Source organism: Pituophis catenifer, unplaced genomic scaffold (genome assembly GCF_029215685.1).
Source record: "Pituophis catenifer annectens isolate HBS135680 unplaced genomic scaffold, rPitCat1.0.hap2 SCAF_13, whole genome shotgun sequence".
NCBI classification, from domain to species: domain Eukaryota; kingdom Metazoa; phylum Chordata; class Lepidosauria; order Squamata; family Colubridae; genus Pituophis; species Pituophis catenifer.
In genome coordinates, this window is record NW_027256893.1 from 15,786,644 (window position 1) to 15,805,100 (window position 18,457).

Below are 18,457 nucleotides of genomic sequence, written 5' to 3' on the forward strand. Positions count from 1 at the left end.
GCATTCAAATTACTTGGCTACATTATTTTTCAGTATCTTAATATCCTGTAGGACAATGTTCCCCAACCTTTCCTGGTTGATGACCTGGTGCTTGGGGAGATATATTTTGTGTGAGGGGCAGGCGGGTGCATCCGCTGCTCGCGTGGCCCGGTTCTGAAAGGGCCGCAGCCTCGTAGTAGGCTGCAACTCAGGGACCTGCTGTAGGATCACAAAGAGTCATTCCTGTTTCATCTCCTTTGAACTCTTCTTCTCCCAGAAATTCTTTAACACATTAACAGTTGGAAGGGACCTTGTAGGTCTTGTAGTCCAACCAGAGGTGGGTTTCAGCAGGTTCTGACCAGTTCTGGAGAACCGGTAGCGGAAATTTTGAGTAGTTTGGAGAACCAGTAAATGCCACCTCTGACTGGCCCCACCCCCATCTATTCTCTGCCTCCCGAGTCCCAGCTGATTGGGAGGAAATGGGGATTTTGCAGTAACCTTCCCCTGGAATGGGGAGGGAAGGGAGATTTTACAGTATCCTTCCCTTGGAGTGAGGTGGGAATGGAGATTTTACAGTATCCTTCCCCTGCCACGCCCACCAAGCACACCCACCAAGCCACACCCACAGAACCAGTAGTAAAAAAAATTTGAAAACCACCACTGAGTCCAACCCACCTCCCTCCACCCAACCAGGAGACCTTACACTATTTCTGACAAATGGCAGTCCAATCTCTTCTTGAAAACTTCCAGTGATGTTATTAAGCTTATTAAGACCAGCTGCCTGCAATTACTGCAGGGTTCGAATCTCGCCAAGGCTCAAGGTTGACTCAGCCTTCCATCCTTTCTAAGGTAGGTGAAATGAGGACCCAGTTTGTGGGGGCAATAAGCTGACTTTGTATAAATATACAAAAGGATGAAGGCTATTGCTTAACACATTGTAAGCCGCCCTGAGTCTCCGGAGAAGGGCGGCATATAAATCAAAAAAAAAAAAAAAATGAAGCTCCCACAACTTCCAAAGGCAAGCTGTTCCATTGGTTGATTGTTTCTCACTGTCCGAAAATTTCTCCTTATTTCTAGGTAGAATCTCTCCTTGATCAGTTTCCATCCATTATTCCTCATCTGGCCTTCGGGTGCTTTGGAAGCGCCTCCGCTCTCTGTGGCAGCCCCTCAAATATTGGAACACTGCTATCATGTCTCCCCTGGTCCTTCTCTTCACTAGACTAGCCATGCCCAGTACTTGCAACCGTTCATCGTATGTTTTAGCCTCCAGTCCCCTAATCCTCTTGGTTGCTCTTCTCTGCACTCTTTCTAGAGTCTCAACGTATTTTTTTATAGTGTGGTGACCACAACTAGATGCAGTACTCTTGGTGTGGTCTTACTAAAGCTTTATAGAGTGGTGTTAGTACCTCCCTTGATCTTGATTGTATCCCTCTGTTAAATGCAATTTAGGATTGCATTGGCTTTTTTGACTGCTGCCACACACTGTTGTCTCATATTTTAATTAATTAATTAATTAATTAATTAATTAATTAAGATTTAATCAATCTTCTATCCTCTAATTTAATTAATTATTTAAATTCAGAGGATAGAACCGTGATGGCAAACCTAGGGCACGCATGCCATAGGTGGCACACGGAGCCATATGGGTGGGCACGCAAGCTCATCTCCGGCGCACATGTGCACACTGGCCAGCTGATTTTCAGGCCTTCTGGGCCCACCAGAAGTCGGGAAACAGGCTGTTTCTGGCCTCTGGAGAGCCTCCGGGGGGGTGGGGAAGGCCGTTTTTGCCCTCCCCAGGCTCCTAGAAAGGCTCTGGAGCCTGGGGAGGGTGAAAAACGGGTCTACCAGGGCCACTGTGCCATCGCATGCCAAAAACGGGGGGAGTGCGGGAGGGGATCATGTGTGCATGCACGGGGGCGGGGTGCATAAAATTATGGGTGTGGGCACGCCCGCCCTCCCCCCCCCCTTTTTGGCACCCGATGGCAAAAAGTTTAGCCATCACTGGGATAGAAGATTAACTCGATCTTATCTATGCATTAAGAGCACCCATAAACACATAAATCTCAAACCAATTATGTATTCAAATTTGGAAGGATATGCCTGACATTGTGACTATTGTGTAAGGTTACATTAAGAGTTTATGAACATTCAGTACCCACTGAACTTGTTCTTTTTTTAAAAAAAAAATTTTTTTTTAAATGATTTTATTGAATATACAATTTAAAAACATTAGACTTGGTGTGACTTGTCTGGTACATACTTTTCTAACACCTTTTCTTTCATATATATTACAATATAACACCATGCATATTCCATATATACTTTTTGTACATTTAATCACACCTCAGTTACATACATATTGCAGTTGGAAAGGCGGGATGGAAGGGAACCAGCTGATCTATTAAATTTTCTTATCTTAAGTTGTAGGCAGTGAATATTGAAATAAACTTTTCAACATTATCATTAACCAGTTATGGCGGGAAGGTAGTTGTAAAATTTTCGTATTAATGAAAGCAACAGAATTGATTCCTTCTTTGTTCATAGGCTCATCCGTACGTTAATGCAGCAGTTAAGACACCGCCTGATCCAGTTGCCATCCAAAGAGGCTCTATAAATAATATATTATCTTAATCCCTAAAGCATTGACAATTTAATTTAATTTAATTTAATTAATTCAATTTATATGCCACCCCTCTCCGAAGACTCAAATTGAGATTTTCAGGCTAGACCTGTCTTGGGTTGGCTGGATTTGCTAAGTGGTTTGGAAGCTTGTCTTCAGGGCTGAAGACAGAGGAGATATTCTTTAAATAAAAGAAGATTTATGTAGAAAACAACAGAAGAGAAACAGCTGCTTAAGGAACAAAATCCCTGCAGCAAGAACCGGTCAAACATTGTAGGTGTTTGCCAAATCCCTCCTTTCGTATTCTCTTCAGAAGTTCTATTTCCTTTCCGACACAAGAGCTGAGCACTTTGCATAATTGGCTGGCGGGACTGGGAACAAGTTGAGTTGCAACAAGATTGAAGAAAGTGCACAAAATTTTCTTTTTTTTAGACCTTGGGTGTCAAGAGGGATGGAACAACTGAATCCGCGCAGCGTTCTAGTGACTGGCTCGAATCGTGGACTTGGCTTGGAGCTGATCCGACATCTGACGGGCAAGAGCAACCCTCCAAAATGGATCTTTGCCACTTGCCGGGACCCGGCTGGATCCGGTTCTCAGGTGAGGCCTGGGGTGCCTTCAGTCTTAGATGGGAAGAACAAATTTTTTGTTTATTATTATTATTATTGGTTATTGGTTCGATTCATATGCCGTCCTTCTCTGGAGACTCAGGGCGGCTTACAATGTGTTAAGCAATAGCCTTCATACTTTTGTATATACCTGCTTAGTACGGCTTTCGGGGTCCCCTAAACGGTGTTCTTTTTTATACAAAGTCAGCTTATTCTTTTTCTTTAATGGAAATTTGCTTGTCTCCTAAGTGGTAACGGTGCTGTCATGGTTGAGTTAAAGAAACACACGAGTTTGTTAAATGAAGACTGGTTATATTTAAAATGCCACTTTTAAAATATATTTAAAATACCGGTGAGCTTAATTTCTCCAATCAATTGATTGGAAGATCCTTACGAAGGTTGTATATTTATTATTATTATTATTATTTATTTATTAAATTTATATCCCGCCCTTCTCCCCGAGGGGACTCAGGGCGGTGAACAGCCGTGAATTAAAATAACATGCAATATAAAAGTTAAAATAATTAAAAATAAATTAAATTAAACAGCTGCCCCAATTTAAAACCCTTAGCAATACAATTAAAAACCCCTAAAACCTATTCAGGCCAGGCCGGAATTATAAATTATAATTATAAATTATAAATCTTGGAATATGAAGTAGCCAGTTAAGTAATCACTTTGCCAAAGGATTAGAAACGGTTGAAACTACCAGTAGGTACTCTGGTTGAAATACATGTTGAAACAGTTGAGAGTAAATTACAAAATAATTACAACAAAATGGGGAATTTTTTCAATTACCACACTAAATTTGCAGATTTTCTTTCTTTCAGGACCTGAAGAATTTGGCTGCTAAAAACCCGCAAATTGTCATCATCACACTGGGTATGTGTCCTGAAAAATCTCTTTGGTCCTTCTTTAGGGAACGGGAAAATGCTGAAATTCAGCACCCCCACCCCCTCCCATCTGGCTCCCTCCCTCCCCCCCCCCATAATTCATGGCAGACTGACAGCTAGCGAATATGAAGCTCAAGCACATTTGGTGGTAGTTCTGAGAATGAACTTCATTTGTGGATCATCTTTTTCATGTAAGGTCCTTCTTGTGTCATTAGTGAGAGCATCTGGCCTCCTTGTCTTCTGTTGATCTTTCTTCTTCATTGTCTTTTGATTTTTCCAAGCTTTAAGATCTCCCCCAAAGACCCCTTTGCGTTATGTGTTTTACATGTTTAACTTTTAACTTCATTATTTGTGTGCATCCAATGAGCAGTAGTTTAACCTCATCTGGCACTTAAAGACAGATATTTCTTGAAGTTCGGACAATGAAACTCTGCACAATTTACTTTGTTCAGCTGTCTGACTGTCCACAGTTCACACGATTCACAGTCATGCAAGTTTATTGAAAAGACAGTCTTGTTATTGTGGTTGGTGTTTGTGAACCGACATTATCATCTTCAGTAGAATCCAAAAACAGATTCTACGACGATCTGGCTGCTACTATCAAGAAAATCCCTGAGAAAGAACCACTGTTTATCCTTGGTGATTTTAATTCCAGAGTTGGAGCTGATTATAGTTCTTGGCCCACTTGTTTAGGTCAGTTCGGCGTCCGGAAGATGGATGAAAATTCCCAATGCCTGCTGGAGTTTTGCTGCTACGATGGTTTTTGTGTTAGCAATACAAAAAAACAAAGCCTCAACACAGAGTCTCTTGGAGACATTCAAGATCGAAGCATTGGCACCAGCTCGACTTGATTCTTACCAGGCGCTCCAACCTCCCCAATATTACAATCACACACAGCTATCAGCATGCTGATTGTGATACAGACCACTCCTTGGTGTGCAGCAGAATAAAACTGTAAACGAAGAGATTGCATCACTTGAAGAAGGAAGGAAGACCATGAATCGACATCAATAAGACTTGCAATCAGGGCAAAATAGGGGAATTTGCACAAGCACTCAAAGAAACTCTTCCAGGCCCAGCTGAAGTAAATGCATCTGAACGATGGGAATATTTCAAGAATGCTGTTTATAACAATGCCTTGTCAGTATTTGGTAAAGAGATCAGAAAGACAGCAGATTGGTTTGAAGTCCATTCGGAAGACTTGACACCAGCCATCGAGGAAAAAAGGAGAGCTCTAATTACATATAAAGCCTGTTCCAGTGAGCGCAACCTACAGGTTCTGCGAGCTGCTCATAGCAAAGTCCAACAGACCGCCAGGAGATGTGCTAACAATTATTGGCTGCAGCTTTGCTCTCGGATCCAGATAGCAGCTGACACAGGCAACATCAAAGGGATGTATGATGGCATCAAGCAGGCCTTAGGTCCAACACAGAAGAAATCTGCCCCTCTGCTACAGGTGAGGTTATCCAGGACCGAGCACAGCAGATGGCACGCTGGGTTCAGCACTACTCTGAGTTATATTCCAGAGAAAATGTGGTAACTGAAGAAGCATTAAATAACATTGAGTGCCTGCCTGTCTTGGAGGAGCTTGACAGTGAACCAACGTTAGAAGAGCACTTGACGGCCGTGACCGGGAGGATTTTTCATCAGGTTCGCCTGATCCGCCAGTTGCGTCCCTTTCTAGATCGGGACTCCTTATGCACGGTCACTCATGCCCTCGTCACCTCCCATCTGGACTATTGTAGCGCTGTCTACATGGGGCTCCCCTTGAGGAGCACTCAGAGGCTCCAACTGGCACAGAGTGCGGCCGTGCGGGTGATGATGGGAGCGACGTGGCGTTCCCATGTAACACCTCTCCTGCATGAGCTGCACTGGCTCCCGGTGGTCTTCCAAGTGCGCTTCAAGGTTTTGGTTATCACCTTTAGAGCGCTCCATGGTTTAGGACCTGGTTATTTACAGGGCCGCCTGCTACCACCAATAGCCTCCCACCGACCAGTACGCTTCCATAGAGAGGGGCTCCTCCAGGTGCCGTCGGCCAAACAATGTCGACTGGCAGCCCCCAGGGGGAGAGCCTTCTCTGTGGGGGCACCTACTATCTGGAACAAGCTCCCCCCAGAGATACGGAGGATCCCGGATCTGCATACCTTCTGTCGCGCGCTTAAGACTTTCTTATTTCATCAAGCTGGCCTGACCTAAGTCTTTCCCCTTTTTAAATGGAAATTTTAAATTTGGTTTTAAATTATTGGGGTTTTAAATTTGTTCAGCCAAATTATTTAATTCATTTTAGTTTATTTTAAATTTTGTATCTATATGTTTTATTCTATGGCTGTTCACCGCCCTGAGTCCTTCGGGAGTAGGGCGGTATACAAATTCAATTAAATAAATAAATAAATAAATAAATAAATAAATAAATAAATAAATAAATAAACAAACAAACAAACAAACAAACAAACAAACTAAGTGCAGCCCTGGATTCCCGTGCCTCTGGCAAGGCACCCGGGAAAGATAACATCCCTGCTGAAGTTCTGAAGTGCTGCAAAGAGAACATCTCCACTGAACTGCATGAAATCTTCTGTCTTTGTTGGAAGGAAGGTGGAGTACCACAGGACATGAAGGATACAAATATCGTCACACTGTACAAGAACAAAGGTGACAGGGGTGACTGTTAACAACTACCGCGGCATCTCTCTTTTTAGTGTTGTAGGGAAGCTGCTTGCCTGTGTCGTACTGAAGAGGCTCCAGGTGCTTGCAGAGAGAGAATCACAGTGTGGATTTCGAGCCAACAGGTCCACTACTGACATGGTATTTTCCCTTAGACAGTTGCAGGAGAAATGCAGGGAACAAAGACAGCCACTTTTCGTAGCCTTCAAAGATCTTACAAAGGCTTTTTAACTTGGTTAGCAGGGACAGCCTTTATACAATTCTCCCCAAGATTGGATGTCCATCTCAGCTCCTCAACATCATCAGATCCTTTCATGAGGAAATGAAGGGCACTGTAGTTTTTGATGGCTTAACATCAGATTCCTTTGATATTTGAAGTGGAGTGAAGCAGGGCTGTGTCCTCGCGCCAACTTTATTCGGGATCTTTTTTGCTGTCACGCTGAAACATGCTTTTGGAACTGCAACAGAGGGCATTTACCTCTGGACCAGATCAGACTGAAAACTTTTTAATCTCTCTAGATTGAGAGCAAAGTCTAAAGTCCAGCTGAAATGCTTACGGGATTTCCTCTTCGATGACGATGCTGCCATCACTGCTCACTCTGCTGAAGACCTTCAACAACTTATGGACAGTTTTAGTAAGGCCTGCCAAGACTTTGAACTAACAATCAGCCTGAAAAAAACAACAAGTCATAGGTCAGGACGTGGATTCACCTCCCTGTATTACAATCTCTGCACAAGAACTGGAGGTCGTCCATGACTTTGTGTACCTTGGCTCAACTATCTCTGACACTCACTCTTTAGATACTGAGCTGAATAAACGTATTGGTAAAGCGGCCACCACATTTTCCAGACTTACAAAGAGAGTATGGCTTAATAAGAAGCTGACAGAATATACAAATGTCAGCACTTCAAGCTGCATTTACTCTAGTGCTGACATAAGAAGGAGAAGCGGAGGCATCTGGAAAGGGATATTTGACTTTTCACCTACTTATTTTCCCTGGAGATAATATCCCCTAGGAGATGGGATGGGAGGGGGGAAATTCCTTTGAGCTGGAGCAGTAAATTAGGGGTAGAGTGACTTGGAAGATGGCCAATGTGTGCAGGGGAGTGGGGGAACGGAAAGGGAGGGTTTTAGGTCTGGAAGTCAGTGTTGGCTGTGATGGAGTCGGAGTTAGAATGTCGTGCTTAATAAATGGGAGGTTTTCGCCAAAGACTTTGTTTGAAATGCCATTTATTTGAGACGACCTCGAACCTGAAACCAAGATCTATAGAGCCTGCATCCTTAGCACGCTCTTGTACTGCAGTGAGTCTTGGAACCTTTACGCATGGCCGGAGAGAAAGTTGAACACCTTTCATATGTGCTGTCTCCGACGTATTTTTGGCATCACCTGGCAGGACAAAGTTCCAAATAGCAGTCTTGGAACGTGCTGGAATTTCTAGCATGTATACACTATTGAAACAGCAACGTCTACTCTGGCTTGGGCATGTCGTGAGAATGGCTGATGGTCAGATTTCGAAAGATCTCCTGTATGGAGAATTAGTGCAGGGAAAGCGCCTCAGAGGGAGACCACAGCTGCGATATAAGGATATCTGCAAGAGGGATCTAAAGGCCCTGGGAATGGACATTAACAACTGGGAAACCTTGACCTCCGATCGTTCAGCTTGGAGGCTAAAGACGCAGCATGGCCTTCTCCAATTCGAAGAGACGCTTGTTCGGCAGACTGAGGCAAAGAGGCAGTCCCAGAACCAGGGAAGTCTGGGGGTTGGGCAGGGGACAGAATGTATCTGCCCTCAGTGTGGAAGGGATTGCCACTCTCGAATTGGCCTTTTTAGTCACACCAGATGCTGTTTTAGGACCTCTTTCCAGAGCACGATAGCAGTCTTTTGAGACTGAAGAATGCCAATGTATGCTTGTGAGTGTAATGGCTTTCCATGTTAATATTTGCCAACGTCTGTCATAGTCTTTCCCAAAAGAGCAGACATGTTACGGCTGCAATCAGAATTTCTGTGGATTCCTGTGCCCAAGAAGATATATTTCATTGCCTCTTGAAAGGATCTTAGAGTTTTCTTTAATACTTAGTAGGAAACAGATTTGAATTATGTTCAAGAAGGGATTCCTAACTTCCAGACATCAGATGGGTATCATCAGCATATCTAAGATGGCTGAGGTCTCTTCCAGCAATTTTCGAATAGAATAGAATAACAGAGTTGGAAGGGACCTTGGAGGTCTTCTAGTCCAACCCCCTTCTTAGGCAGAAAACCCTGCACCGCTTCAGACAAATGGTTATCCAACATCTTCTTAAAAACTTCCAGTCTTGGAGCATTCACAACTTCTGGAGGCAAGTCGTTCCACTGATTAATTGTTCTAACTGTCAGGAAATTTCTTCTCAGTTCTAGATTGCTTCTCTCCTTGATTAGTTTCCACCCATTGCTTCTTGTCCTCTTCCAACTCTTCTTGTGTCTCTTTTAACATTTACCCATGACATGTTTTCATTTATGATACAACATACCCTCACAGCAGTCCATCCAATCCTTCTGTAGGTGAATGTGGCTTGACAGTGAGATGGGCGGCATACAAATTGAATAAATAAATAAATAAGCAAACCTTAGCAGCAGCAGCATCCTGCAAATTTTTAAACCATTCCACAGGATATTTCATCCCCCCACCCCTACAACTTTTGTGTTAGAAATTGGTGTGCTTCTCATACCACAATATCTCATGCGCGTTTGATGCTGATTGATTGGCTGAATCACAGTTTGATGGGTTTGCATCATATGCTAAGGCGCAAATCAGAGGCTACCCATAAAACAGAAACCCAATCAATATGACTGTCACTTTCTCTGTCAGAAGAACCCCATCAGTTTTAACAGTAACAGAGTTGGAAGGGACCTTAGAGGTCTTCTAGTCCAACCCACTGGTCACGGAGGAGACCTGTACTAGGGATTCGAACCGCCGAACTGCCAACCTTTCTTTCTTTCCTTTTTTTTTTTTTTTGTAAAACAAGTTTTATTGGTTCTTTTTCTTTTCTCCTCTCCCACCTTTACCCACATCTTTCTTTTTTAGTGTTGGTCGTTTCTTATCTTATACAATTAGTCAAATTCAAATACATTTTACTCAATTTAAAAATTTAAATAATAAATAAATAAATTGCAATTTATGTCAAGAGCCTTGATAGTACAGGGGTTAGTGCACCCTGTTATTAACACAGCTGCCTGCAATTTCTGCTGGTTCGAATCTCTCCAAGGCTCAAGGTTGACTCAGCCTTCCATCCTTTCTAAGGTAGGTGAAATGAGGACCCAGTTCGTGGGGGCAATAAGCTGACTTTGTATAAAATATACAAAAGAATGAAGGCTATTGCTTAACGCATTGTAAGCTGCCCTGAGTCTCCGGAGAAGGGCGGCATATAAATCAAATTTAAAAAAAAATATCGTCTTCCCCCCTTTCCTTTTTTTGAATATACCTCAGTATTTCTATACTTGCATACGTAAACATCTTCTTCATTTATCCCTAAATTCTAACTTTACTATTTATACATATTTTGTCCTCTTTTATTCTTAAACAATTCATTCTTTTTCTTAATATATTTATATTTGTTTGTTCAGAGCTGCCTTTCTTCCACTTCATCTTTTTTTTTTATTGTACAGCAATCTTTCGCCTCAAACCTAGCCTCTCCCTCTTCTCCTTCCAACTTTCTTTCCCCGCCTTCTTCTTCTCTTCTCTACTTCCCCTTCCCTTCTCCTTCTCCTCCTCTCTTCCTCCCTGTCTTACCTTCTTTCCTACTCTACTTTCCCTTCCCTTCTTTCCTCCCTACTCTTAGTTTAGTTTAGTTTATTTGATTTGTATACCGCCCTACTCCCGAAGGACTCAGGGCGGTGAACAGCCAAGCAATAAAATACATAAATACACAAAATTTAAAAACCAGATAAAATCAATTCCATCCCTCTCTCTCCTTCCTCCTCCCTTCCAATTCCTTCATCTCTCTCTATGGCTGATTTCAATCTTTCTGATTGACAAGCTCAGTGTCTTAGCCACTGAGCTATTTTTCTAACTTCTTGCGTTGCTTTATCCCATCCCTAGTTTAATGAAACATACGAGATCAAATATTGTATTGTCTTTACTGGCTTCGCGAAGAAGCCCTGCATCCTTCAAAACGATCAGTGGATCACATGTTTCTGCAGTCTTAAAACTAATCCCAGGAAAGACATTTTATAAAAAAAAAAGAAAGAAAGAAAAGAAAGAAAATGCAATATCCACAAAATAGAAGTACATTTATTGGAACATTGTGTGGTATGCAAAATCAGATATGGAATAACCTACCTTTATTTCCCCCCCCTCGCCCCCCCGTAGACACAACTGATCCATCCAGCGTCAAGGCTGCCGCAGCCAATGTTACAAAATGCCTAAAAGGGGATGGATTGAACCTCCTGATTAATAATGCAGGGATTATAAATATGAGCAGTTTGGAGGATGAAACACCAGAGAGCATGGCTGAGACCTACAGAACCAATGTGATTGGGGCCATGATGGTTGTCCAGGTAAGGGAACTTTGTGGCCCTTTCTTCTTTGGGTGAAGGAAAACCTACTTTAAAAGGTAAAGGTTCCCCTCGCACATATGTGCTAATCGTTCCCGACTCTAGGGAGCGGTGCTCATCTCCGTTTCAAAGCCGAAGAACCAGCGCTGTCCGAAGACGTCTCCGTGGTCATGTGGCCGGCATGACTCAACGCCAAAGGTACACAGAACGCTGTTCCCTTCCCACCAAAGGTGGTCCCTATTTTTCTACTTGCCTTTTTTTATGTGCTTTCGAACTGCTAGGTTGGTAGAAGCTGGGACAAGTATTGGGAGCTCACCCCATTATGCGACACTAGGGATTCAAACCGCTGAACTCCTGACCTTTCGATTGACAAGCTCAGTGTCTTAGCTATTGAGCCACCGTGTCCCTTACTTACTTACCTACTTAGTTGCAGGCATATCACACAACAGATGTTGGCTTCTACCACCCACCCACCCCACAGCTGAGGAATTCCAAACCGATGCTGGACTTTCTGCAGAGAACTCCCTGAGGGATTTTTGTCTACTCCCTCCCTCTCCATCCAACACCCCCCCCAACCCCAGATTTGTGCTTTTAAAAATGAATTCCCGAGTTCTTTGAACTTTTTAAGAATGGGATATTTTTATTCTTATATTCAAGACCTGCATAGACTAGGACAGACTATGGATAGACTATCAATATACAATGGCTAGAGGGATGCTGTGGCTCAGTGGCTAAGATGCTGAACTTGTCGATCGAAAGGTTGGCAGTTCAGCGGTTTGAATCCCGAGTGTCACGTAACAGGGTGAGCTCCCATTACTTGTCCCAGCTTCTGCCAACCTAGCAGTTCGAAACCACGTAAAAAATGCAAGTAGAAAACTAAGGACCACCTTTGGTGGGAAGGGAACAGCGTTCCGTGTGCCTTTGGCGTATAGTCATGCCAGCCACATGACCACAGAGACATCATCGGACAGCACTGGCTCTTCGGCTTTGAAACGGAGATGAACACCGCCCCCTAGAGTCGGGAATCCCCACTAGCATATATGTGCAAGGCGAATCTTTACCTTTACCTTTTATACAAGGGATGGGAAAAGTGTATTGAATGACACAGAGATGTTAAGCGGATTCCATCTGGTTACCCTACAGGACAATTCTAATGTTGCCTTGCAAGTAATTGGCAACTCTTTGGGGCCTTTCCATTGGGAATTTGTATTGATTGGGAGATGTCCCCTAACCCTCCTTGCAGAAGGTTGGAATGCCTTTCATTTGTTCCTTTCATTCTTCAGGCGTTCCTTCCTTTGCTGAGGAAAGCAGCTCAAGAAACCCCCCTGGAAGGCATGAGCTGCAGCAAAGCGGGCATCATCAACATTTCTAGCCAAGCAGGTTCCATCACAAGCGTCTTTGAATGGCAGTGGAGCCACGTCATTGCTTATCGCTGTAGTAAGGTACAGATAAGTCTATCATCAAACAATGGCTCGATCAGTTTTGTTTTTATCCTAAGTAGGAGAAGAGTATGCTTGAATTTTTTCATGCATCTTCCCACCATTATTTATTTATGCACCTTCCCATCATATTCACTAAGTCTGCATTACTATTACTATTAGTCTTCTCATCGGTCCTATCACCCATCTCCTCCCACTTATGACTGTATGACTGTAGCTTGTTGCTGTATCCTTACGATTCATATTGATCGTTAAGTGTTGTACCTTATGATTCTTAATAATTGTATCTTTTCTTTTTATGTACACTGAGAGCATATGCACCAAAAACAAATTCCTTGTATGTCCAATCACACTTCTTTTTATGTACACTGAGAGCATATGCACCAAAAACAAATTCCTTGTGTGTCCAATCACACTTCTTTTTATGTACACTGTGAGCATATGCACCAAAGACAAATTCCTTGTGTGTCCAATCACACTTCTTTTTATGTACACTGAGAGCATATGCACCAAAGACAAATTCCTTGTGTGTCCAATCACACTTCTTTTTATGTACACTGAGAGCATATGCACCAAAGACAAATTCCTTGTGTGTCCAATCACACTTCTTTTTATGTACACTGAGAGCATATGCACCAAAGACAAATTCCTTGTGTGTCCAATCACACTTGGCCAATAAAGAATTCTATAATCATAACTGGTCGATGTGGTTCCACCAGAAACCTTTTGGCCTAAAACTGATTTAATGTTTCTGTTTCTTCTGATGAGGAGCAAATGCAGGGGTGGGTTCTAATTTTTTTTACTACCGGTTCTGTGGGCGTGGCTTATTTTGTGGGTGTGGCTTGATGGTCATGTGACAATTATTTAAGATTTAGAAGAGGTACTGGTCTACCAGGCTTTTAACTGCTTGCAGAACTACTGTACTGAACTACCTATTTATTTTTGCAGGCACTGATCTACTCATGTATTTTTGCAGGCAACGGTCTACTCATTTATTTTCTTTTAACACTGACCAGCTGTAGGGCGGCCCTTTGAAGCTCCGCGGCAAGAGTTTAAACAGTTTTTTTTCCCTCTAGCCATCAGCTGGGACTCAGGAGGCAGCAATAGATTGGGGGTAGGGCCAAATAAAAGGTAAGAATAACGCGGGGGGTGAGGGGGCAGTGGGGAGGCAGAACCAGTTCAGTGACATCATATCGTCACCGCTACCGGCTCAGGGGAACCAGGCCGAACCGGGAGAAACCCACCACTGAGCAAATGATCAATGATGATAGCTCTTCAGATTCAATTAGAGACAGACAGCTATTTGGGCATGAGAATACTTCCAGATGTGCTATCAGATATGATCATTGGGATAGCCATCAGCTTTCAAACCAGAAAAACATTCCTTCAAATAAGGGCAGAGAACATGCCCTGAGTAGGTTCAACTGAAGTTTTGAGTAATTCTTTTGTCCTTCTGTCAATCAACACTGAATCACAACCAATAGTACTAGAGAGGGGAAGAAGTGAGACAGACCTGGAAAACAGATCAGGAGGAGATAAAAGCACATCCTTCTCAACACAACACATTAATGTTTTGGTCTTCCGCAGGCCTGGGCATTCAACAAATTGCCCAAGGCAGTGTTGTGGTCCGCCAGCAGCCTGCGGAGCTGGCAGCAGAGTTGGACAGTGAGGAGGCTGGGGAGGATCATGGGCCAGTCCTGGGGAAGGCCTGGACGAGGGCTTTGCGTCAGAGGCAGAGATGGGGCCAGGGCCATCTGGGAGTGATACGCGGACTCCGGAGCCTCCAGAGGCGGACATCAGAGAGGCAGAGGAACAGAAGGAGCCTGTTCCTAGTGCACGCATGCAAAGAGCTGCCAGAAGGCAAGAGCAGCTAAAGCAAAAAGGACAACTTGGGAGTAAGGCCAGGAGATGATTGGCCCCTCCCATAAGGCTTAAAAGAGCAGCAAAGGCTCTTGGGCTCTTTATAGGAAAGCAACGTTGTTAAATCTGTTTTCCAGTCGGCGTCTCTTGTTTCTGAACTTTGTGGGGCTTAGAATGACGTAGCATCTTAGAGCATTCAGATGAAGCATTCATTCTATTTTCTCCTTCCCTCTCTCCCTCACAGTCTGCTCTGAATATGCTCTCTAAATGCCAGTCCTTGTATGTTGCCAAAGATGGGATCTTGTGCGTTGCATTGCATCCTGGATGGATACAGACCGACATGGCAAAGTCAATGGTAAGCAAACTGGAGGGAGGAAGGGGAAAAAAACAATTTATACAGTGGACAAAAAAACAAGGATAAAATTAACTGAACTGGGAATGTAATGTTCTAAAGAGCTCCAGATCATTTTGAAACTTTTCCTGGATCACGCCATTCCAGATAGCAATCAAAAAGGAAGTGAGCCTTTATGGTTTCCCCACTGACATCATCTTAATTTCAGAGTCAGATCAAGCTAGATCTATACTAAGGCAAAAAAAATAAATAAAATCTTAAGATATAGAAGGTCAGATAGAAATTGCTGCTTTCAATTATTATATGCAGGTAGTCCTTCACTTACGACCACCATTGCGCTGCACATTTCTGTGGCTAAATGAGACATTTGTTAAGGGAGTTTTGCCCCGTCTTACGATCTTTCTTGACACGGTTGTTAAGTAAATCCCTGCAGCTGTTAAGTTAGTAACACCGTTGTTAAGTGAATCTGGCTTCCCTTTTGATTTTGCTTGCACAGAAGGCCGCAAATCAGGGGTGAAATCCGGCAGGTTCTGACAGGTTCTGGAGAACCGGTAGCGGAAATTTGGAGTAGTTCGGAGAACCGGCAAATACCACTTCTGGCTGGTCCCAGAGTGGGATGGGAATGGAGATTTTGCAATATCCTTCCCCCAGGAGTGGGGAGGGAATGGAGGTTTTGCAGTATCTTTCCCCTGCCACGCCTACCAAGCCACGCCCACCAAGCCACACCACGCCCACCAAGCCACGCCCACAGAACCGGTAGTAAAAAAAAATTGGATTTCACCACTGTCTTAAACTGTGAGGCCCATAGTCATTAAATACTAAAACGCATGCGCTTCTCTGAATGTTTTACAAGGGCCTTCACTACCAGATGAATAACCCGTTATTTAAAATTTTCGGGGCCCTCTGATAATTTATATTTGCTATTACACCATCAAGGGGTGGGGGGATAGTGATCTCTCTAAAAAAAAGAGCCATGTTTTGCTACATTAGACATAAGCTTCACCCACAAATGTTCGTTAATAATTCTTGTTGTTAGGAGGGAGTTTTGCATCGTTTATTTTACTGAGTGTACTTTTTACTGGTCAATGAACGAAATTAAAGTTTTGTTCCATTTGCTTCTCTGGAACATGTTGAACCCAAAACCAGTCATGTGAAATGAAGGCTTTTCAATTCTGTAAACTCCAGATGGGTTCTTTTTTTTTTTTTACGATGCGATGGGCAGTTCTCTCCACTGAACCAAATGGGAGTCAAGTGGGGTTCTCTTAATTATGGAGGCGACATGCCAGCATCACAGATACTTGCTGGTGTTCATCATTCTCAGAAGACTTGGTCCTTTTTCATCAAGAGTTGTCCTTCGATTATAATTTCACGTCTAATAATGTTTTCTTGCTAATACACCTTGGAATTGCACCCTATTACACTATTTCCTTGAATTCTCCCAGTGATGTTACTACTGTAGGCTTTTAGACTTTTTCCACTATCAATGTCCTTCATCTTGACTATGTGTCAGATTGGTCTAGCAAATGGCAACTTCAAATCTCAACCAACAAATGCTCTGTCTGGCAAAAAAAATCAAAACATAAAATACAAATTAGATGGACATGACCATCTAAATCTGTTCTTAATTATTGGGGTGTTTTAAATCTGTCTTGGACCAAATTGTTTAATTCGGTTTTATTTTGCTTTTAAATTTTGTATTTATGTGCTTTATCTTGTGGCTGTTCACCGCCCTGAGTCCTTCGGGAGTAGGGCGGTATATAAATCAAATAAAACCGAAACCGAAACCTTCCCCTGCCGTGCCCACCAAGCCACGCCCACCAAGCCACACCCACAGAACCGGTAGTAAAAAAATTTGAAACCCACCACCGGAATCTCCATAGATGTTTTGAAGGAGAAAATAGGTACCTTAAATCTATAGAAGTGAAGATTTTGCATCCTCACTCGGTCAAGGACCTTGGAGTACTTATTTCTAAAGATCTAAGTGCCAAAGCCCACTATAACAACATTGCCAAAAAGGCATTAAGAGTTGTTAACCTAATATTGTGTAGCTTCTTCTCTGGTAATATTGTACTACTAAGTAGAGCATACAAAACATTTGCTAGACCAGTTCTCGAATACAGCTCATCTGTCTGGAACCCGCACTGCATATCGGACATAAATACAATTGAACGAGTCCAGAGATATTTCACGAGAAGAGTCCTCCATTCCTCTACCCGCAATAAAATACCTTATGCCGCCACACTTCAAATTTTGGGCTTAGACAACTTAGAACTACGCCAACTTTGGTCTGACCTAAGCGTAGTACATAAAATTATCTGCCTCAATGTTCTACCAGCCAATGAATACTTCAGCTTCAACCAAAACAATACAAGAGCACACAAGAGGTACAAACTCATGATAAACCGATCCAAACTAGACTGCCGAAAATATAACTTCAGCAACAGACCGGTCAGTGCCTGGAATTCACTACCTGTCTCTGTGGTTTCTTCCCCAAACCGGCATAACTTTACCCTTAGACTGTCTACTGTTGACCTCACCCCATTCCTAAGAGGTCTGTAAGGGACGTGCATTAGCCCACCAGCGTGCCTACCGTCCCTGTCCTAATATTCCTTTTTTACTCTTACTCTTTTCATGTATTCAAATTATGTTTATACTTTTACCTGTTATCTTATATATGCTTGACCAATAAATAAATATAAATAAAATAAATCTTTTGCCTATTTCTTTCCAGGGATCACCTCCACTGACAACGGAGCAGAGTTTGCAGGCTATTCTGAACACTCTTGGCCGTCTCTCTGAGAAAAATACGGGCACATTTGTTAACTGGGAAGGGAATCTTATTCCCTGGTGAAACAACCAAGATTCTGCTATTCCCCGTTGCAGGACGATGTTCTCATTGAAGGCAATGCAAGTTTCTATCGTCTGTCAGTGCTCACTCTATCCTGCTCGGTTGCATGTTCTCCAACTCTCCCTTACTTCAGTTTCTCTGTCTGGTACCCATAAAACCTTGCTCAGCCAGGCTCTTTCACATTACAGCTCCCAGGGATCCATCTGAATAGTTCTAGGGTCACTGGCAGCCATCTGTAAAGCAGTGATTTCTTACTGGAGAATTTTCTTTCCAGATCTCTGGTATCTTTCTAAACCAGGGGTGTCAAACTCGATTTCATTGAGGGCCGCATCAGGATTGTGACCTCGGGGGGTGGGGGATAAGGGGGGGCATGGCCAGGGGGCATGGCCAGCTTGACGTCGCTTGTGTCGAGGCTGCCTGTGGTGGCCCAAGTGCTCTGTCAGCTCCGTTTTCAGTTGTGCTCCTTTTTTGAGCTCTGTTTTCGGTTGTGACAGCCTCCTGCAACCCTCTGCCAGCGAAAATGGAGCTTGGCTGGGCTGCCCGCAGCCCTTGCAAGCTCCATTTTCGCCTGTGATGGCCTCCTGCAATCCTCTGCCAGCAAAAACGGAGCTCCATTTTCGCTGGTGGAGGCACTGCAGGCCAGTCCTTTGCTGTTTCCAGGGTGGC

The 18,457-nt window shown here is 43.3% G+C and overlaps 1 protein-coding gene across 1 annotated transcript; it reads left to right on the forward strand.

Moving 5' to 3' along the window:
* Window positions 1-3,044: 3,044 nt before the first annotated feature.
* On the forward strand, window positions 3,045-18,109 carry LOC139323355 (C-signal-like). Its single transcript, XM_070952669.1, has 6 exons — window positions 3,045-3,197; window positions 4,036-4,087; window positions 11,108-11,295; window positions 12,576-12,734; window positions 14,836-14,946; window positions 17,675-18,109. The coding sequence occupies exons 1-6, from the start codon at window positions 3,051-3,053 to the stop codon at window positions 17,792-17,794; spliced, it is 777 nt and encodes a 258-aa protein (XP_070808770.1). The 5' UTR covers window positions 3,045-3,050; the 3' UTR covers window positions 17,795-18,109.
* Window positions 18,110-18,457: the final 348 nt, after the last annotated feature.

Coding starts and splice junctions, on each gene's coding strand:
- LOC139323355 (XM_070952669.1), top strand. CDS start 3,051: ATGGAACAACTGAATCCGCGCAGCGTTCTAGTGACTGGCTCGAATCGT. Junction 12,735..14,835: donor TTGCTTATCGCTGTAGTAAG/GTACAGATAAGT, acceptor TCTCCCTCACAG/TCTGCTCTGAATATGCTCTC. Junction 14,947..17,674: donor CCGACATGGCAAAGTCAATG/GTAAGCAAACTG, acceptor ATTTCTTTCCAG/GGATCACCTCCACTGACAAC.